The sequence below is a fragment of the Rhyacophila brunnea genome, unplaced genomic scaffold, assembly GCF_057557595.1.
Source record: "Rhyacophila brunnea isolate RB1 unplaced genomic scaffold, BYU_Rbru_1.0 scaffold_7, whole genome shotgun sequence".
Taxonomy (NCBI): domain Eukaryota; kingdom Metazoa; phylum Arthropoda; class Insecta; order Trichoptera; family Rhyacophilidae; genus Rhyacophila; species Rhyacophila brunnea.
In genome coordinates this window covers 4147729-4172021 of record NW_028233339.1, presented here as the reverse complement: position 1 = coordinate 4172021, position 24293 = coordinate 4147729, and the positions used below count along the sequence as shown (strand labels likewise).

The following is a 24293-nucleotide window of genomic DNA, read 5'->3' as shown; positions in this document are numbered from 1 at the left end:
TCCAATACAAAAGTCAGGTGTCGACCGGTAAAGCGTTAGGTCGGAAATATTAAAATTATTACTATTTCCCTCCACCACCCGCCTAGGCCACGCAGCCATTTAACAAACACAAAAAACAAAAGAAAACAAGAATGACATTTTTTTTTTTGATTGATTTTGAATAATTTTGAGGGCACGGCGAGACAGTTCCGTTCTGTTGCGGTGCGTGGTTCTTACGGCGAGGTGTTGGTGGTGTGTCGGTGGTGACGGGGTCGAGGATACCTGCGGGGCGCGGTGGTCGTACATGGTGTAGGGGTGCGGGTGGCCGGAGTGGTGGTGCATCTCACTGAACGGCTGCTGTTGCTGCTGCTGCATGTGCAACGGCGGAATGTCAAACTCTTCGTCGCCGAATGACGGCGTATGAAACGTCTGAAACAAAAACAACAACTCTTCAGTACGGCCATCCCAGGGTCACGCGGTCAACCACAACCACATTTCCACAATTTTTTTTCTAGTTATCTACTTATTTACATTGTTATGGGAAATTACTTTTTTCTGAACGACAAAATCAACAAAAATATGTGTATAGGTAGACATTAGACAGATGTCCAACTCATCTCGGGATCGTCAAATTGTAATCCCGGAATCAAAATTTTGGCTTGGGATTGGATTCCCTAATTGCAAGGAATATGGGGTTCATTTTTCGACCACATTTTTGCGTAAGAGCAAGTATACCACTAATAAGTAAAATGTATGCATACAACGTATTAATGTTCTTATTGCAACATTCACAAAATGTAGCATATTATTATTATCGCAATAATTTTAAAAGTCAATATTCCGTGTGGATACTTTCGTTTGTAATAAAATAATGTTAATGACCTTTAAAAAGCACGAACTAAGCGCCAGATACATTTTAGTGTGAATGCACCATATTTTTAGACAAGCCATCTTGATAAATAGCTTGTCAAACTGTAACGTTAAATTATCGATATGAACATAAATTCAAATAAAATAATGCAGATGATAAATTGACCATTATGTTAAAATGCGAATACAGAGAAGGATGGTGGTATACTTTACATATTTAATTTAATACTTGTATATTATATTATATTGTAATCATATTAATAGTATAGAATTGTGAATCCAGTCGCCATAGACTCAAGACTTTGACAGCAGATCTGGTTTATGATTTAACAAAGGGCAAGACATTAATTAAACGCAAGAAATACAAAGTCCCTCGGATATTACGAATATTGAATCCGCATTGCATTTATGAGATACATTTTAATGGATACATTAATAAACATTCAAATTTATTTTACATAAATATAATGAACATGACAAATTATAAATTCAAAGCGTTCACGACATGACATAAAGTAAGTAAGTGATAACAATTTTTCACATAAAAATACAGGGTAAAATTAGTAAGTAATACAATAATAACATAGGAAATAAATTATGAAAATTAAAAGTACATGGAAGCACACAGAGTGAACTAGGTTGATTGATATCTCAAAAACCCATAAAACAACGTCCACCTAAATTCACCCTCACGTAAATGGAATATATCAATATCCGAAGCAATTTGATTAAACATAGTTCTTGCCCTCCCAATTGACATTACTAATTAATGGCAGGTTAGATCTGCACCTTGGGAGAACAAACAACGGATGCCCTCGATTCCTAAGGTAATTAATTATCAGAGACAAACATAATATTATTCTACACGTGTCTAAATTTATCAATTTTTTCCATAAGCGAGAAGCGTACCTTCTACTAAATTAAAGGACTTTCCATTATTTTTGTATCCCTGGTCCAAAAACACATTTAAAACTGATTACGAATTTTCCAGATCTGATGATCAAACCCACAAATCACGATTTCCACCTTTCCAAAATTATTTGAGGAACGTCGTGAAGATGACTACGGTAGTGTATTTTTTGAGTTAGCGGCTGACTTGTTTCCCCCATGGTTGCGCCACAGACGCCAGACTATTTTTGGATCCCAATCCACCGGCAAGTTATAATATTATTATTACATCAAGACCACGTGTGCGACTATCACATTCTGTTGATTGCAACATGCAACGTTTTGTATACAATTTATTTTACTAACGCACATACACATCCGCCACATCTCGCAACAACGTCGGTGCGATGAAAATAATGAGAAAAAATCTAATTCGTCATGGTTGGCCGCCAACTTCCCACCAATCTATCGACGTTCTCACTCCATCAGAATAATCTGAATGTGTATGAAACGCCACCTACGAATAGTAATGATTGTACGCATGTTAATTTATGTTTTGGTTACATGTAAATTGTACGTAAAACATTTCACCATAGCACAGTTCGCCGTGAGCTTTCTATCGGAAAGAGATGACCTTATAGTGCCTTATACTATACTGTCTCCAATTTTATTACATTCAATATGAACGTTAATTCAATTTTCATAGCCGGTAATTGTATATTATGATAATAATGGTAAGTCTTAAATAATTAAATTACTGATATAATGTTCCCTTGCTTTCGTAATAAAGCCATTAGCTAATACTTAATAATACGTAAGACATACAGAATACTACTTAATTAAGTTATTATATGTATTTGCCTGGTCCGTAATTTGATAGTCAGAAAGGTAACCTCCAACCGTATTATACTATTATAAAAAAGTTTATGAATGTGATATCCACGTCAAAATAATCGATTATTCATAGAACATTGGCATGGAGCCACCGAGGCTAATAACGAAACATAAAAAAAAGCATTTTTCCTAGCAAAAAAATCGGCCAAATAAATGAGTAGGGGGAGAGAGCCTCCCCTGGGACATAAAATATGGCGTATTACATTTTCAGTTCATATATGGAATATAAAACAAGAATTATGACGCGTATTAAAATTTGGACTGATGTTTTACGATGGCGGTCGCAGAGAAAGGCTAAAGTTTGGTTTTTGGGTTCATTTTCCATTTCGCGGTTTGCTAATAAATGTTATTATACTGCCATCATGTTAATATAAGAACACACTATGAAAACGAGAAATACTGGTCCATAATAATTTATTATTTAAACGAAATAAGACATCTAATCATGTTTTGTTCTAAAAATCTAAAATTTGAATTAAAAAAAACTGTTGGGAGAACTAAGAGCCGGATATAATTGAATCAGTAATGATCTATGTTACATTTGTCACCTGTTTCGTTTAAACGCGCTATCTCCACAATTTTGTATAATGGACATTGATCGAATTTTAAATGTAATGTTTTCTTTATACTAATGTTCTTACTTTCTATCTTGTTAGGCTTAACTATACTATAATGTATACAGCAAACTTTTCTGGTTACAATAACTTTTCACTATTCTATTTTTAAACGTATTTTGTAACTGTTTGTTTCATTTATAAATAAAATAAAAAATTGGCACCTTGAGATAATCAAATAAAACTATTTTGTTGAGAAGAAATTATTTATAATTAAATCAATCAATCAATCAAATTAATCACTTATTTTTGTTCCTCTTCCAATTTTCCACGTGATTTTTTCTCTGTGAAGTATTTTTGCATGCGCAGGGGAAAAACTCTTGTGCCATCCTCCATTTTGACAGATGCATAGATCATTATTGTAGGGAGGCCAACATAACGGATCAAAAACAGGCGACTTAACGTTACTAGATCAAAAAAATAAATATGCCAAAACTGAGGTAATGTGATGAAGTTCATTGTTGTATAATTTACTTAAAAACTGACAAAATGAACATATTACATAATCATTATTGAGGGGGAGGCTTCAATTATCTTCTGGAACGCGATCTACGCTGATTCGTGTCCACGTCGCGATTGGTTAATTAAAAATAAAATCTAAGTCTGTTTTTTGTGTTCAAGTAATCTGTTTGGGTGGTTTTGTTAAATACCCTTTTTACGTTTATTAGTTGTGTAATTTTTCTGGATATACATATTTTATAATCATTTTGTTGAGAAATACGCATCTTTTTTAAAATTTTGGTATAACTTAATATTTTTTTTCTGACGAATCGATTGCGTCGTCTGCGTCAATGAAAATCGCCACTGGGTACGGATTATTTCAGTATGTAAGTTAACTACAACATTAGAATTTATAATAATGTTAAATCAACATGACGTAAAATCGGTTGAAATTATTACATGCATTGTGATTCGCATTTTTTATAAGGGAGCTTTAGATATTATGGCAAAATTATGATTACTATGCCTAATAGGTACGCAACCCATAAAGACACATTGGCACGATACCTTTATGGGGTTTGAAATTAGTTTCTGACGTCATTAGACACGCAGAGTGTTTAGATTTAATGTGATAATTTTATAACTATCAAATAATATCTAAAAATAGCATTAAAAACTAGTATATGAATATCATATAACTGTATATTCGCTGTAATATAATGACAACAGTAATGTTCCCGCAAAACGTGTCACTATTGAGTATAATAGGTATATCTCTTTCTTTTCACTCACTCTCAATATAGGAGGGGGCAGCCTATATGCTGGGATCCATGAATCAGTATAGTTAATGGTAGCGATCTAAAACAATAATTTATTATTCTCACAGTAAATGTACGCGGCATATTATGTTTCAAGGTGTAACAGTCGCGATCGCAGATACTTGACGAACCTCAATACATTCACTGAGGTGAGTGATATAAGCATAAACTAAATATAAACAATACCATAAAGGTGCTTACGTTAGCTCGCGTTGTAAGTATATTATTTTTTGTAGAAATGAAGAACGACATGGTTCGATTATACGAGTATATCTTCTTTTTTCATTAAGGCTATATATACTTCAGCTGGAGCACGGTCTAAAACGATCGCGACTACGCGACGCGAGGATTGTGCAAATGACGCGTGCAGAACAAAACATAATTTGTCATAAAAAGTCAACATGCGTCCATTTAATGTTATTTTTATTGTTCTATTACTAATAATAATAATATATTCATTGACATGTTTTCTTTTTCAAGTAAATGGGTAACGTTTTTTAGTCATCATTTAATTCCCCCGTAGCCATCACAAAACAAATTGACGTGTTCACAGATCTACTTTCGCTCTCCGATTGCCAGCCAGTCCAAAATTTTGTCGCACTTATAGTTGAAAATTATTTGCCGTTTCACTGAAGTGCAATCTTAAGATGACGTAAATGATCATGAAATAGTATTTCAATAAGAATATGTCGATATAGTTAAAATATATATAATGCACAAGGTAACTATTACAGTACCTAATATTAAGACAAAATAAACACGTTTATATCAGGGCAGGGAAATGTCTTATAAAATTTCTCTATGTTATGTAATACTTCGAAAATATATTGAAAAACATGTACGGGATTGCAATCCATAGTGTGTGTGTATGAACGGTTATTTTTGCTTCAGAAGAAGAATTCTAATACTTTTAGCCTAAACATATTGGATATAAATCAATAAATAATTTTGTAAGTTAACTATTTTATGTAAATAACGAACTTTTCGTGCTCCTTTTAGCCACTCTGTGAACGCAAATGCAATGCTCCCAAAGTTTGGAGAATCCTGGACAAGTGGTTAAAATGTAGTAGCCGAAGCAAGTAGCATAGTGAATACATTTGGGAGGCATTGGAAAAAGAAACAATATATTCTTGAAGGCTATTAGATTTATTTTTATGTATGTTTGTGGTTAGTCTTTATTAGTTTCGTTTAGATGAATTTTCAAATTTATGGTCAGTAAAATATGGAAACACCATTTTCGATTATCATTAAATTAGCTAGGTGAGGGGAGGGAATGCTGAGAAACCATTTTTCGAGAGATATTATTCCATTTGTTCTCTCCATTATACATTTGCTATAATATTAACATAGGTACTAATTTCAACAGTAAACACTGTAAAAGCCAATAAGAACATCAAAAAATGCATAAAAAACAGTTAAAAAAAGTTACAATTATGTAAAAACATTATATTGACAATTTAGATTGGAATTGGTGAGTTTATAAGTTACCCACATAATATTATAATGATTCTAATGGTAAGTATACATTTGACACTAATATCGTCATATTTATGTATGACCACATATTCACTTAGTGCAGTGGTCGGCAAACTCATTGGTCAACAGAGCCAAATATCAACAGTACAACGATTGAGATTGTTTTTGAGGGCCAAATTTCTTAAACTTACTATATACGTAGGTACACTGTTAACGTGATATTATCATTGTTAATACATAATGATCTTATGTATTGATAAAAAATAAATTGTAGGTAAGGTATCTATAAAATTAAATCATGACAATGACTAACAAACACTTAATGTGAACAATGGCCTTGCATCTCCTTTTGGATAAGTCAGGTTTGTATGTTGTTATCTTTAATTTTAGGCACGATTCCAGGTTCTCATTAATAAAACGACTTCTCAATTTACTCTTGATCCTTGGTTCATGCTTCAAAAAGATTGTTCGCATGAATATGTAGAACCGGAAAGGGAAAGAACAGCAAACGCTAGTTTTTTCAACTAATCATATAAGTCAGGAATACTATTCCAGGTATTAAAAATCATCATGTATCCCTTCTTCAGGTCTTTCAAAGCAGACTACTAAACTTGTGCTGTGAAACATGTTCACATTTGTTTTTCTCCAACATTTCCATATCAGCACAGAGATGTTCAAATTTAGAGCTCCATAATTCTTTATCCATAAGCTTTATCTATAATAGAGTTGATAATCTTAATCACCAATTCCATAACTTTGCAAATGTCTGCGCACAAAGCTCTTCTTGACGAATGGTGCAATGGTAAGCAAGTATCTGGTGATTTTTTTTTTCAAAATAGCAACAATCCCTTTTCTTACGCCAGTCATACTTAATGCCCTGCCCCGTCTGTTGAAATTGACACAATTTTATCGAGTGGAATATGATGTTTTTCCATACACTTTTGCAATACACACACAGCATTTGCAATATCCTCTCCACGTGTTTGATATTTGAGTGGCAATAATCCTACAAGTTCTTCTTTAGGAACTGTAGATGAAATAAATCGTACACTGATATTGATAAAGCTGAAACCAATTTAAGATCTTCGACTTGCTGGTTGGTTATATTCGAAGATATTTTGACTGTTATATCTTTCACTGTTTTAGCCCGTACGTGGTCATTTGTGGCAGAGCCACACCCAAGGGCCCAAAGAGCCACATGTGGCTCGCGAGCCGTGGTTTGCCGATTACTGACTTAGTGTAAACAGTAATTACTATATTTGTATCAGCCACTTATTTTGCGTGTGTCGACACTCACCTGTCACTTATTACAACTACTTATATACGCAAATGTAAACACCGCGTATCACACGACTGTCACTACTAGAGACGTCAAATTGTGCAGTTTACATTTTTTCCAGTGTGGTTGAGACATTTCATGCATACGGAGAGTATATTGTTGCTTTTTTGCTCACTGAATCGATGGTCATGATTTCACAATACATAGTGTGATAATACTGATAATATATCAGACGTGGGCAAATGCTGCTCGTCGTTGGGTTAAGTTCGCTTCCCAATATCTCTTGATAAAAATATAAGTATTTGCTTTCCGCATTATACTTGTATTTTCGCGAATTTTCCTTTCAACATGTCGTAAGTGAGAAGATGCGCGTATATGAATGTATTTTTCATTGAACTCATTTTTATTTTCTTATATGTATTTTTTGTACTTTATATAGCAATTAAGATTACGTAGGTAATTAAATTTGAATTTGTGTATTTAATACTACGTGAGAAATGTGAGAATGTGACTATGCTCTTTATATATAATATGAATATCCAGAATGCGGCTCTCTTTGACCTCATGTATGCCGATCCCTGTTATATATTATTAATTGAACAGGCGTTTATATAAAAGAACCCCATCATAGTGGTTTTGAAACAATGTTTTTTTTTATGTATTTAATCTCCATTGATACATTTTAAATGAATGCTTAGTGAATTAGCCCAATATATCCGCCTCCGACAAGTGTTTACAGATGCAGACGGATGTGTGTTTAATGGAATTGTTCACTACACTAATCAAACGCTGGAATGAAGTGCATTCGGTCGCATAGTGTTTTCCATATTATTGTGGATACTAACTAAACATGGATCCTCGGTTAAAGAAAGATCCAACAATTTCGAATAGTATAGCGTGTACTTCGAAAAACGAAATAAACATACATTTGCTAAAAACCTTAAATGAAAATAGGCAGAATACACATCGCTAGAAGAAGAGACAATCGCTGTATTAACTGAAGAAATCAGCACTGTGTCACCATAAGAAAATGTCAGCACCCATTCTATGTCTTAAGTTAAAAATGTAGATCTAAAGGCCGCTGGGTTGATGAGATAGTTCTGCGGAAGTACGTGGCAATGCGATATACACGAGCGAGGGGAATGGGAGCTTGGAAGCCTTTATACACCAGTGGTTAGATCTGGATTGGTGAGGTTAATGATGACGAATACGTTAGTTGTAGATCCCTCCATCGTCTCGAATACGGAATCGTTTGGCGGGTAGTGTTCTGAGGGTGGAAGACATACAACATACGGGGTGAGGGGGTAGCGGTAGGTCGACTCTCGATTACACGGGTGAAGCTAGTAAGCTCATAGTAACAAATGAATCTTTAATACGAAACGTTTATAATTCGCCTTAGCGCCGTCCAGACGTTTCGATTTGGTCGTCCAACGTATATTCAAGGTCATCCCAACCAAATCGGATGTGTCTCCAGACCAGTGTTGCCAACCGTACTATAATTATAGTATTTGTACTATAATTTTCGTCTGCGTACTATGTACGATATAAAACAGGTATAGTACGCCCAAAATACTATAATTTTGAGAAATCGGAAAAAGGTGCCAATAGAAGAAAGACAACGTCAAAATAATCCGTGAGAAGCAAAAAAAAAATAAGCCCCATGTCTAAAAAAGGGTGACGTTAGCTACAGGTTTGCAGTTTGCAAAAGCATAGTTCATAAAACGGCCACTAGTTATAAACTACACAAAAAAACAGTCCTATAAAAGGTTGTTTGCAAACCTTTCTGCAAATATGGAGACTAATTTTATAATCCTCACTTCTATACTATTGTGAAGCGCAATGGCTATCTCGTAAAAAAAATGAAATAAATGGGCGAGATTAATCATAATTTAGGATAATTAATCATTTAATTAATTATAATTAATTTAGTTTAGGAACGATAATTTTGTTGTTAAACTTGTCTATTTGGTTGAAATTTTAAAAAAAATTGAGTGAATAAATCAATCCAAGGACCACTAATGCATTCACTGATTTAAAACGACAAAGTGAAGGCATTCATAACAAATTGGAGCTTAGGAAATTAAAATGACAAAAAAAAAGTTCGCCATGTCTCCACTTTTAAATGATTTCTACGCCAGATATATTAAAGCAAACAAAAATCTATTTACTGAGTTCTTGGTTAGTTTGCTAATGCACTTTTCAGATTATTTTATTAATAGCAAAAAAAGTCGCCTGCGGCGCTACTTTGTTTCGAGACTATTAAATATTTTAAATATGTGGTTGAAAAATCCTGACCCGGGTGTCCGCTTCAGGATGAGGAGTCCATGATAGAATCTATTTGTCAATGAACGAAGTGAATTTGGATTGACTACTATTGAAATTGATTGTGCTAATAAACAAGCAAATTCGTCAAAAAATAATGTAATATAAGCAGTAAAACCTTGTTTATTTTTTTTTGTATTTGTAAGTAGGTACATTGTTGACTATTTGAAAAGGTGTCTATATTATTTAATGAAATACGGGGGGGGAGGCGCCTAGATCAGATTTTTTAAAAGGGAGGCGTAGTAACATAAAGTTTGGAAACCACTGACTTAACATTTGAATTTTGTCTAAAAAAAACAAGACGTTAATTACTTACCCTTCCTGGATATTTTGTCTAAAAAAACAAGACGTTAATTACCCCACGTTTAATTTTTTGAAAATGCAGAAAATTATTGGTCATTCAACGCGTACTATATTTTTGGCCGAAATACTATAATTTTGAAGTCACTGTACTATAATTCCACTTTTAAAATATGGCAACACTGCTCCAGACAAACCGATTTTGTCAGTTGATTCTTGCTTCTTGAACAGAACGCACGGAACATTGTCCCTTATTTTTAAACCGAAAAAAAATAGTGATCGCGTCAACAACGGGGTTAGTAATCAATTAATAATTGGAAGAATATTTACAAAAAATGTGGACAAAAAATATCTAGGTAGGTAGGTATATATTACGTACGGACTTATCTCTTCGCAAAGATGTGTAAAAGATCAGCTGGCAAAACCATTGAATAAATAATAAAGCTACATATACGTCCCGATTTGTTTGGTAGGTACGTTTGACAGTTAGATGAATCCATACAATGTCACCCTACCTATTATAATTATAGTAACATACATTTACTATAATTTTGATTTCGCGTACAACGTAAGTAGTACTTAATAATATAATTTTATGCCAAAAATACAATATTTTTAAGACTATCGTACTATAATTAGCATAGAAAAATATGGCAACACTGCGGCTAAAAGTATACTTAATAATAATAAATATCTACCAACTATATTGGCCCAACGACCAACGGAATCGGAACGCCTGGAGGACTAATTACATTTTTACATACTTCACGATTCATTTTCGTAATATTATAATATACAGCCTATTTATAGCCCTATATCGTGGGTTGCTGCCAAAAGTTGTTAAGTCGATAAACAACGGATTATGTGACTATATATAAAATGTATGGTAGAATTTTTTTTAAGGTCAACCGATATTATAATATAATATACACATAAAGCTCATATAAATTAGAATTGAGTATGGCTGATTTTACTCCATAACACGATTTCGAGACTTACCAACTTTTGGCAGTAATTATATTATATGCATAAAAGGCTTTTCTTCAGCATTTTTGGCTTTTAGTAAGGTAACATGTTGCCTTTGTATGCAAGTTAACTTCTTATTTTGATTTATCAAAATGGGTGCAGGGGTATAATCATACGTAATAAAATTTAATAAGCACGAGCTAATAAAATTTAATTAACTAGAGCTGGAATAAGCAAGACTTACTTAAATAGTTAAATATGGCGAACGCTACGAAGGGCGTGGGAGGGAGTTTAAATAATAATTACCATTTAAACCGCGCAGACACACTTGTAATTATTGTTACAAATTCAATTGTTTTGTTATATTGTTGAGTTACAAGTTACAAGATCTAACAACTATTTAATTAAACAGTATTCGAATTTAATATTCGAGTATCATAGTTTACGTACCTACAATTTAATAGAAATTCAGATGGAATTTATCCATAATATAACAACATACTTACTTCGCTTTTATATGATAAAGATAAACGATAAGGGCCCACATGCTCAGCGTAGGTCAAAATGGAGGTTTTATGGTATTTTCAGAGCATAACCCTGGACATTCCTTAAACGTTGTAGATAATCTATTTATATAATTTTGAAGCCTTATTATCCTTTATATTTATTTTAAACATTTGATGACTGCATAAAGTATTTTTATTACATAAAATAGTATTCTTTAAAACCTCTCGCTCTAATGTTTTAGAATATAGTCATATTAAAGTACGTCCATGTGAAGCGGTGTTAAGATTTTTTACGTTTATTAATTTTTAAACGCATTTAAAAAACCATTAGTAAAATTAATGTTAACATTATATAGTGACATATTTACTATAAAAATTGTATTATATAATCTTGTTGGTCCCAAATTTGACAAGAATTAGGCATTTTATTAATCAAACATGGGCACTATTAACACATTCGAAAATAATAAAATTCTAAAGATACTGATTATAAGCTATGTTTTTGATGACCATTCAAATGTGATAATCATCCTACGAATAATGATTGCTTTATAATAATTATTGACCTAAGAATAAGGTAGTATTTTTTTTGAAATACGCCATTACTATTGGCATTTCCCAGTAGCTAAGCTACAACATACGGCCGTAGCCATGAATTGACAAACGATAAATGAAGTAGGGAGTAAGATCATGTTAACGCGCGTGTTACGTGTACCTAACCAATTTTTTTTTTTTTTTTAAAACGGTTAAAGTGATAAATTTAACATCACTATCGTCTGGAAATAGCTGGCAAACACAAATTTTCACGCTTATATTAAATGTTTGTTCACATGGCTAATCATTGATCTTCTTTTTCTTTGACCATGTCCGATCCAAATAGGATCATATGGGCCTCCACAGAGTGGAGGTTTGTATTAACAGATTTTATTTTTACGGGAAATGGATGTCAGCTACTTGCTCAACCTATTAGGTCCATACTCTGACTCATACACAAATTGAAAAAACGACATGTGTACTTTGCCAGACCCGGGATTCGAACCTGGGACCCTCGACTCTACAGACCGACGCTTAAGCAGCGCGGCCATCGTGGGTGCAGATTTTACATAAATGAAACAACCCGCATCATGGATATTGTAGACGTCAATAAATTTTTCATTTGGTCACATTGTTTGACAAAGTAAATACATACAGCGTGGTTATAAGAATTTCCGTGATTGGTACGAGTGCCTAACTACTACCGAAAACTTTCTAGTAGCACACGATAAAGTAACGATCATCCTGGCAGAGCATATCCACCGAACTTGAGTTCGTCGATCCAGCGGTTTATCCAGTTTGAAGTCGGCCCTGCAGTTGCTTAGTGTCCCTTTTATACCAGTGGTTGTCCAATCGCCGATATAACGTATTCATTAAACTGCGATATAATTTAGCAATAAAGGTTTTTGTTAATAGACGTTTTTTTATAAAATTAATTGAATTATTATACAAATAATATTATATAATATGTAACAAGCGTTGTAAGCTGTTACGTGTCAGAAACATGATGTTGTCAGGTGGCACCCCTCACCCGACCCATTCCGGCGCGGCGTCGGACCCACCCCACACCCTCGGCGGCGCCAGGGCGCATGACTCAATTTAAAATCTCATTAAATATAAAAATCAATCTGTCGCCGGCGGCGCCGTCTCACCCGACCTTAGTTGCAACTTGTAACACCTCCCCCTCTCACTTATTTCTCGTCTTCTGTTTGTCGGTCAGGAAGTACCCGATTCAGACAGGAAATGCTAAATCGCGCAAAAAGAAAATATTATCTCTTGTTATTAGGCGATGGAAAATTAGCTCGAGATATTCATTTTTAACAAGGACACGAAATTCAAAAATTCTTTATGGTAACCATCTGCCATGGTCTGTGGTTAATATTCGTTAGATAATTTAGAAAATAGATCTAATAATACCACAAACACACGTGCGGTTTGTTAGTGAAAAAAACAGTACACGTATAAAATAAATATGTACCTACCTACTACTTAACCCAATAAATTTCTTAAGGTATTCTTCCTATTAACTTATAATATGTAAATAGGTATTACGATACGGTCCGTATGTATGTACTATTTCTTATAACTTATAACATTATTTGACATTAGCAATTTATTATTTATTACCATATTTGTTTTGTTCACAGTGTAAACTTAACGTTTAAGTTACCTCTGAATCTGTTGAAATTATAGTACCTACTTAAGGATTATCTACGTGGTAGTATCTATCATCATTGGTCATTACTTTTCATATACAACGAATATAAAATAGGCTTCAAATTATTCGGTAAGTATATATATGCAGAAAAGGCAAGTATTTTAATAAAAAAATACCAAGTAAAATACAAATTTAATGTGAGTCTCCTGAGAAAGCTTTTAGTAAGATGCTACATATTTATATCATACCTATATAATGGTCCAATAGTATCATTGAAAACTAATCCTACTAACAATTTACGAAAATAGTTATACTTAGGTACATTTAGGTACACTTTGGCGGGCTTATACCGATACTTTGGAATAAATACTTACCATTTAATTACAATTCTGACCATTGATATTAAATACTTTTTATATTTAATTCAAAAATCCACGCCTATAAAATATATTTTACAGATATCTATAAAGTTTTTAAAATTGAATACAAATTTTATACAATTTTTTCAATGGTGTAGTTTTCGGGATTAGATTTTAATGTTTTGTGTCCAGATAAATAAAATAGCCTAATTAGTATATAAATTATGATATTATGTCCTAATACCGCTAAGTTCTAATAATAATTTAATACTATGAAAAAATAGCATATTATAATATTATGTACAATGTATCTCATGGCCCCCACATCCTGAAGCGGGCCCCCCGGCTAGGATCTTTGGCGGGGCCCCCTACCTATCGCTAAAGATAAAGGCAGTGTGACGCTCCACAGTAGCTTGTTCCAAATTCCGCGGTAAAATTAATGTGTATAATTTTAGTGTTTTTTTAAATATTTTAATTAAACCATCCATTTGAAATATGGAATTGTCGAGTATACACAAATAAAAATTGTATCGCACAAACACATAATTTTAAATAATAACATTATTGAAGGAAAATAGCGTCGCAGGCGACTTTTTTTACTATTGGAGAGAATTTGTGATGTGTATTTATATCACTTTATCTGGTCGACTCGCCACGCCGGGCCCTTCCTGAGATCGGGCCCCCAGGCTAGAGCCCTGTCAGCCCCCCTTTGTGGGGGCCATGATGTATCTACATACATCATCATATTTTCAATTTACACGATGGTTATCTTGAATCATTTTTTTATCTTCCTGTAAAATTTAACTTATATATTAACCACTAATAACATGCATATTATGGATTTGAAATAATATTTTATGTTTAGATTTTGAAAAAACTCGAATGAATCAAACGTAAATGTGTTGACTACCTAGAGATCACGCGATACTTATACAATGTAGGTACAATGTACATAATATTATCATTTCCTATTCAATCATAACAAAAAAATGTATTTAAGTACATTTGATAGAATTCGATAGATTTGTATACAATCTTTCGGATGTTTGACAGCATTGTGATATTTAGAACACATGGTCTCAATATAAAATATGGGTATTGATTGTTGTTGTGTTTTTTATTGTCATATTTAGTACATACTGCGGTTTGTCACATCAACATAAATGTTGGGATACAATTTTGCACTCACACAGCGGTCCAAAATAGCGGTACATACTGTACCTATATTATAATATTCATACAGTTAAGTATTATATTATTATACGAATTACTAGAGTAAAAAAATATTTATTATTGTTTTGCGTTCACTGATCCGTGTCGTAAAACCGCCCAATGAAAATGACGAGCGGACGTTTTTCAAGTAAAATGGCGTCGGTGTCAACGTATTTTTTAAAAACTTTTTTCAATGTCCAAGTGATGAATGGTATCCTGTTACAATTTGTCTGGCGTTTTTTTCCGTTTCCCACCCCCTCACGGTAGTATTGAAACGCCGCCAGTGGAGGCTCTAGTCTAGGTACCCACCACTTAGTATCAGCAAGTTTCACGGATTAAGATCATATTGAAAATGACTAATTAAAAAATAATAAAATGCACGGTGTTCATAGAGCGACAGTTGTAATTATTCCTGTAGTTTGTAGGCAATTTAGGTCATTTAAAAAAAGTAATATCCATCACATTAAAAAATTTAATATCCGTATGAATGACACCTGGTCGGTAGTCTGATAGATAAAGCACTCACTCAATACGAGAAAGTTGTGCGTTGGAATTCCACGTGGACAAAAAAAAACTAGGATTTTACTAATATTAGGTTTGTATGTTTTTGAGGATGTTCCAAGTTATGTGTTTTAATAAAACTAACATACCTATTAATAGTGTTTGTAAAAGTAAAATACATTGTTTTTTTGTATGCGCATAAACTGAGAATATTCATAATATTTTTTTATAAGTGTTAATATTACTGCAATTTTTGTGATATATATTAATCTATGAACACCCCATTATAATTCATATATTTTAATAATATATGTTTGAATTAAATAAATTATTATTAGCTCTCGCAAAATAAATATGATGAATATACTTAACTAAAAAGACATCCAATGGGTTGGGCAAACGGTTAAGAACAATTCTCCGTAAAAAAATGTTAATACAGACTCCACTGTGAGACCCATAATATGCTTCGCTTAGGAACGAACATGGCAATTTACTATACTTTTACTTGATATTCCTACGACCACGGTCTAATATACTTATGTAAATTTATGATCATAATATATTATGTTTAATGAATGAGAAATTCAAAATTATGTGTAGCGCAACGTGCCATGGAAAGGTGTATGTTGGGCATTAAACGTAAAGATCGTACAAGAAACCAATGGATAAGGAAGCAGACAAGAGTACGCGATGTGATAGAGGTCGCTAAGCAGCTGATGAAATGGCAAAGGTCCGGACATGTCGACCGATGGACAAAAGCAGTCATATAATAGTGGTACCTAAGGGCCACTAAACGTCCACAGGGACGCACTAAAACCCGCTGGATAGACTAACTCATAAAGTTCGGTGGATGTACGTGGCAGCTAATAACTAAGGACCGAGAAGAGTGGAGATCATCATCCAGCAGTGGATCGACCCCGGCTGATGATGATGATATTATGTTTGTAGTTTTGATATTATTTTTGTAGGTACTACATACCTAATACATGTATTAATATCACCTATCTTCTTGCTTAAAAATCAATGTATTTAGAGATGGGCTTAGCTATACTTATAGTAGAATAAATAATTGTGTACGTAGGAATGAATAATTAAAGATATACGTACACAATGAAGAAATTGACTTGAGTTGTATGATCAATAATAATTGTTCGATTTCTAGGTGATTGCTAAATATATTTTTGAAAAGCTTCACTCAGCCTAATGCACCATTATATATCAGGGCATTTCATTATTTTTCTTCGAATGGATGGAAATCTTGTGCACGACACTGTGGCTCCCGTAACAGGGTGAATTTATCGCTACAACGATGCCGTTTAAAATGTGTGCAGTGTAAATTTTCATTCAGAATTGCACATGCGACTATGACGCGAGACAGCGTCGCGAATTGGCAGAAATACGGACGCCTCTGCGAATCCATATTGATATCATAATGCCAGGACTATCTACAATCAATCTAAATCCTTTTTAATGGATTGGTAACGTGTGTGCAAAATAGAAAGCTGAAATATTTTAGTTAAAATTTCATAATTTTAACTACTTTAACTTGCAGTACTTTTTACTGATGAAGTTTTTAGAGTTTTCCAAGACAACTTCTCAGAAAATAACAGTATAACGGTTCTAATAGATTCAAGCTCTGTACTATACCATTTAAATCGTTTTTTTGCGACCCGGGTTTCGCCTTTCGGCATCTTCAGGCGGCGTGTACACTCACCAAAGGTAAACACACACTGACAACGAACTCTCTTTACTCTAGCTTAATAAATCAATACAATAAAGTAGGTAAAAACTCCATTACCTACCTATCAAGTCAAAGGTTACAAAAAAATACAATTAACAAATTATGAATAGTTTAAGTGTCAGTAAAAAACATAATTAGTAAAAAAAACCCTATTTTATTAATAACAGTACACTCGATAGCATATTATAATAAATAGTCAAAACCTAATAATAGATCATTATTCTTTATGAACAATAAAAATACCAAATCCATTAGAATTAGAATTTAAATTCCATCAAGTACCTTCAGTCGATAGTATTAATAGTATAACGGTTATTACCAACCAGGATTCTGCAAAAAATCTATAAATATTGATAAAAATACAACTTGAATCCTTTTGAATACTCATCAAACCTGCAGTGATGTCCCATGCGGGTAGGCAGGTCATGCGTTACGCTTTCTAAAGGGGTGTTAAATTAAAGATTGAGTGCGAATTGTACATTTTTTCAGAGTGGATTCAGAAGAGGTGGCACTTTTTTCTCTTGCGAGAGACACCAACGGCTGATTGTCGGTGTGTAGGTATCTCAACATTTTAAACACTTTCTTCGCATGTAAACATATAAGCTAGTCACGCAGAAACAATTAAACGTTGTAAGTAATTAATTTACATCGAATATGAAACACAAAAATAATATGGGGTGGCAACAGGGAAGTCAGAAAAAATATTATCCGTTCTGTGGGTGGCAATGTATGTAGTCATTGTTTTACATAATATATTTTGTAATAATTTACATGTTTCTGTCACCCAGGTAGGGGTTCCAGAGATTTTTCAAAGTGCTTCAAGGGTTCTGCCAAACACAAAAGGTTGTAAATTAATGGAATAACTTCAGAAGTCAGAGTTCAAAAATGATGAGAAATTTTTACTATAATATCATTTACTGTGAACATGCAATCCAATCATTAAAATAATTATAATTTGGTGTCCATATTTGATTCACTATTTAAGTAAATATTTGACGCGGTATGTCCCGTACACACCAATTCAGGTGCTACATTAATTGCATTTCATATAATTAGGTTTTGCATTTGAATAATTCCATTCCAATGTCTTTCTTTGAAATAGTATTCGACAGATTGTCACACTTTTAACGTTCCAAATTCGAATATTTTAAACAAATTACTTAGTTTATTTTTTTAAGCACAAAATGGTAACTACCTACTTAAAAAATACATAGACTTCATTATGAGTCCGGCCGGTTATTGATTTATTATTTACGTTTATAGTTAGTAACACAAGGAAATTGGATAAGTATATGATAAAATGTCTAAAATAGTCTATGATAAAATGCACAATATTTTTCTAAGGAAAACTGCTGATATTAATGCGTCAAGCCTATGATATTCTAAATGAAATGCGCTTTAGGATTATCAGATTATGTGGCTGAGTACATTACGGCTGTCGGGCTATTTAAAACGAATATTAAAGAGATTATTAAGCAATAATTCCAATCTATCTACTAATACGTTTTTATTAATGGGCCGCATACTTAAAACTTTAAGAATGAAATATATTACTATCCCTTTATTTACCGCGCTATAAACCCTACGATTACCTCGCAACTGGCAGTTAAATTCGAGAACGGGATTAACTAAGTAAATTTAATTAAATAATTTCATTTAATGGGGGTGTCTTTTTGTAAGTATCGTAAACCTCGATAATGTATCTTACAGACACAAAAGTTTCATAAATAATGTGCCAATACTAATAACGTAATAACTATTTCGAGACGAACTTTATTACGATCAGGTGGTAGCAAAGACTTTAGAAGATACATTAATTACGACGTGTAGAGATAATTTGAGTACAACAATTTGCGCAACAATCAACAAATGGCCAAGTTGGCCAGATAAGTGAGATAAACACACATAACAAATTAGATTCGATAGTAAAAAAAATCGCATAATATAATTTATTATAAACATTAAGGCTATACCTCAGTTGAGGCATGGTCTAAAAAATCGTGGCTAGCGATGCGCGGATTGCGGGTCGCGGGTGCAAATGACGCATGCCGAACGAAATATAATTTGTCATATGCGTCCATTTAATGTTCCGTTTATTGTTCTATTAGTAAGAATAATATTCATTGACATGTTTTCTTTCTCAAGTAAATGGGTTACGTTTTTAGTCATCTTTACACGATTTAAGAATTAATACCCCCGTCGCCATCACGAAACAAATTGACGTGTTTCCAGCTCGACGTTCTCTCTCCGAATGCCAGCGAGTCCAAAATTTCGTCGCGCCTATAGTTGAAAATTATTTGCCGTTTCACTGATGTATCGTCTTAACATTTTTAATTATATGATTGTGCAATGTAATTTTTGATTTTTGTATGTCGATACTAAACAACTCCGTGATTTAAAGTAGATGTATTAAAAAATAATTTGACCTGAAACACAATTTGAAAATTTAAGCTTATTGCCTTCGAACATGCACTTTAACTCTATGCTTGATTGCAGTTCTATTAGCTCCATTTGTAAATTTGGAGGCGCAGATTCCACCTCCACGTTAAATGGAGTTAAGAATATTTTCAGCATCTCATACTTTTACTTTTGCATAAATGCGAATCTGGTATCGAATTCTTTTAAAATTTTATTAATTTTGTGACCATTAGATATTTAAAAAAAATCTTTACGGTCACTATTAAGATGGAGTGTGTGGAGCCGGCATAAGCATAAAACAGGTACTATACTAGCACACAGCATAACAAGATAGATCTGATTTCACAAAATATAATATAAATGTGGTAAACTTAAGAGATTTTTTTATTGTATGAATACCAAAATGCAAAATATAGAAAGCTGAAAACTTCAATTGGGCCGCGGGTTGGGCATGCCTGCACTAGATAATAGGTTGTCATATTTCTTTAAGCATTGCATTAAATTAAACCACAATATTATTAGCGAGGACCGAATCTGAATAATATGTGATTTTAACTACATTTTTTAACAAGTAACCCCTGAGAGTCTAAACCGGTGTGTTTTTTTTAAATACCTATTTATACACTAACTATAATAAATGCAAATTTGCTATTATATCAAGTGATACTTTTTAATTGAACAATTTTCACCACGCGAAATCCAAATTACTTCGTATGCTGCTAACACAAGAAGGTTGAAAAACTCCGCAGTCTAAATATTGAAAAAACATAAGACGATAATGTGTACTTCTAATACCTACAATGTGTTTATCTCAGTGCATGGCGAATACATCTCAAGAACACAAAAATGTGACCTTTGGTGCAATTGGAATTGATTACTATGTAATGCTAAATGACCCGCAGGCCTGCAGCTAATTTAATCATATTTTATTCGTATTTTTTTCAGCATCAATTTCATATAAGTATATCCGTGTTTATATATTATTATAGGTTTATTCAGGATTTGATATGTAACATGTATAATTTATTAATGTAATATTAATAAACATAATTTATAATAAAACTGTTTATTCTGACAGTTGGTTGGGTTGCTACGGTCTAATAAATAATAATTACAATCAGATACGAAACCGGATCCACAATCATTTTATAAGGTTTCCAGAACCGTGTGCAAAGTTGAACGCATATTTAGAACCGTTATAATTTACAACAAACACAATTATTTATTCTTCGGTACTCATTTGTAGGTATGCAAGCACTAGGGCTTGCAATCCCGCAATCTCGGGATTAGCTTGCACGTAATTTTCATTTGAAATCATCACATTAATATAATATTCAGTGAACTGTACCTATTATACTTATTAAATGACAGAAAATAGTTAATTAACCAAGTTAACCTCTTCTATACCTACCTCACGATATTATTATAGAAGTATCTGAGGCTGCAGATTTTTGTTGACACGCTAAATGTCGAGCGAAGCGCTTACCACAATCACTGTACTATAATACCGATAATTTGTGGCTTAGTATTTCATAATTATACAAACAGATGTTTTTTTATTTTTTGAGATTATGCAAATCAATCGATAGTGGTGAGTAATTTGAGTTTAAAGTCGAGCAAGACACCGGCGAAATTTTAATGTGCAGCCTGTCGATCACTGCCTCATAGATTGATATACGAGTGAAGGCATAGAACCGGTTTTAATGGCGCCACCAAACCACACCCGCCTTTAATCGGGCGTATCACGGGATCTTAATTTTGGTGTGGTCGGTGTGAAGCCATCAGTATTATTATGATTAGGAATGTCTCAGGATCAGTTACCCAAGACTAGGGTCGACATGCACCCAAGTGTGTTTTGACTGCATTTTCATGACTTTAAGTTAAGAGTGCCCTTGTGAGAGAGGAACAAATAGAATCAACAGTAAAATTTGTAGTAAATAACAAAAGCTAATACAAAACTGCGGAATAATCTAAGTGAGGCATTTAAAAGATAGGCCAAAATTGGTCTATGTGACGACCAGCTCGGACAGTCCGATATGTCCAAACAGCTGATTGAACTGGATTTAGCAACTCTTCTGTTTCCGTACACATTTTCGGAGATTCTCAGAAGATGTGGTTTGTATCTTGGATTTTTCCGCCACATGGACATGCTGGACAAGTAAAAATACCAACTTTCAGCCATGTCCAGTTAGGAATTTTATCGACTGGTCCGAAGTTAAATCGGTTATCTCCATTCGCCGTTTCTTTCGATATTTCATTTGAAACCGATATTATTTGCAAGTACTTTTTGGCCCATCCCGGTTCAAAATAGTGCATACATTATTTCATGGTATTATTATAATGGGACGGTAGCCAAAAGACTTCGCTCTCGATATCATAATATATGTAGGTACGTGGTAATGTTTCTAAAACGGAAAAAATACTAAAACTAAATTAATTGCCAATTCATAATACAAATATGTCACTAGTAAAGTCAACGTATGTATTTAATCTCCCTCGCAATAATTTGAAATATAAGTATAATATTGTGAAAATGGATTATAAAATCTTTTCTTATATATTATATACTATTTTTTTTATCTTACTTGGTCATTCATAATGTACCCGTTGTTGTAGTGGTGAGGTATTGACAGTGAGAGATCCAGGTTTTCTGAGCGCTGTAACAAAGAAGAACACAGATATCAGTTCAAGTGTCTTCTTAAAAGAGATAATGACAGGGTAGTAATTAATTACGTATTAATTTTCTAAATATAAACAATCAAGTACAGGTAATTATATTGTACAAATTTGTTTGATGTAGTATATCGTCTTCTGCACGACTTTATTCGTAATTCCATAACAAATATACATGAAAGTCAATGAAATTATTAAATCGAATTTTACAAATTAAATCAGGAGTTCCCAACCTTGTAACACAAGGAAATGTTTGATTAATGTTCGCAACCCCCACAACAGTATTACTATCAGATTTGAAGACGATACGTATTTTTTTTAAATGAAGTACATAAAGTACTTATTGCTAAGCATTTAAATCAGTGGGGGTCCCTTTTTTTTTTTTAAATAAAAATAGATATTATTTAAGAAAATAAAATGAAGTAAATCTTAGGTACATCACATTAGACTCATTAGAGATTGTCGAAGTATGCATTAAGGGCATTCAATTTGACTCGAATAAGCCATTAAGCCATTAAAATCTTAAGGTTTTATCCTACTTATTCCCGGATTAAATCGAATAAAAAGTAATATTTGTTTAGAATTTTCATATAGGCGCTTTTAGTTTAATATATTAATATTATTATTTGTATTAAAAAGAATATTATTAATGTATAATAATATATGTATTGAAATTTATAGATCTTACTAGTGTAAGAAGGAACAGATAAGAGAAAACAAACATTTGAATTGCGATCAGGATTTTGATTGTACAATATGTTGGAAATGGCGCGTTTAAAGGAAGCAGGTGAGTTATTAAATGGATCAACGGTGAATAATTAACTATCATAATTGTATTATTACAAAGACGTCAAATGATTCTCTTCCGGTCTAAATTAGAATTTCTTCAGCTGACGTGTTACAAAGCTTAGTGTCGCGTAAATTTGAACGAACAATGAAAACCCACCCTTTGGAGTGAGTATGACAAGTCAAAAAAATCAATAATTTATAATTTTGAAAAGTACATACTGGACTGATAGAGAACGACGACTTTGACTTTCTAAAGATGGTAATGTAAAAGAAGTAAGTAGTGGTCGAAGTGGAATTTGCTGTGTTGTGTCCGTTAGTATAAACAGGTGTCTATAACAGGTAGTATGCCAATACATATTTCAATGTATCTTAATTCAGTTTTTTGCGGTACAAACATATATGTCGGGGGCCCAGAATTTGAAGTTCAGCTACTGCTTTTCTTTGAAGGATTATTTTTTTTTATATTAAATAATACTTAATACATTTTTAACTATCCGTCAAGTAAACCAGTATTTGTGCAGTAGTCTTGCGATTCCAAACCCCTAACCAGATTATATTCACGCTCCTTCAGAAAATGTTGATTTCTACCAGCAGTTCAAAGAAATAAGTTCATTGTCAGCAGTGTTATAATTTAATAGTATTTCATGGTATACCTTAAACCGATAAAAATATATTACTAAGACTAGTATACCGGTACGCCAAAAAACCGGTGTGGTAGTGAAAACCCTAAATCTTTTATACCGAGTCGGTATTTTTAGTTAAAAAGGTTGGTTTACGTATTCTATTAATAAACGTTAAAAAGGTAATGTAAGTGGAGTGGGTATATGTCTGCCAGTGCCTACTTATTTAGCTGTATATACACACAAAAGGGGTGCTTTATCATACAGTGTTGCTAGAATGTTGAAAATTCGACTACTCGTCGGATATTTTTGGCTAAAAAGGAAGAAAGAGAAAAACCATACACATATTACAAAAAGGAATCGTGGCAAGAATTACATTCTAAATGCGCTGCTCCACGGGTTATTTATTACCCGTAAATTGTCCAACCAGTGTGTG

General features: G+C 33.1%; 1 protein-coding gene across 5 annotated transcripts in view; it reads right to left on the bottom strand.

Moving 5' to 3' along the window:
- Window positions 1–24293, bottom strand: part of LOC147064383 (uncharacterized) — an 82700-nt gene that overhangs the window by 16176 nt on the left and 42231 nt on the right. For 3 of the 5 annotated variants that reach the window (XM_085957417.1, XM_085957420.1, XM_085957422.1), the window contains exons 2-3: window positions 22361–22432; window positions 217–408 (exon numbers count right to left, since the gene is read on the bottom strand). In XM_085957417.1, coding sequence (XP_085813543.1) covers window positions 217–408; window positions 22361–22372 — 204 coding nt within the window. In that variant the 5' untranslated portion in view covers window positions 22373–22432. The remainder of the gene's footprint in view (window positions 1–216; window positions 409–22360; window positions 22433–24293) is intronic. The other 2 variants (XM_085957418.1, XM_085957421.1) reach the window with 1 other exon arrangement.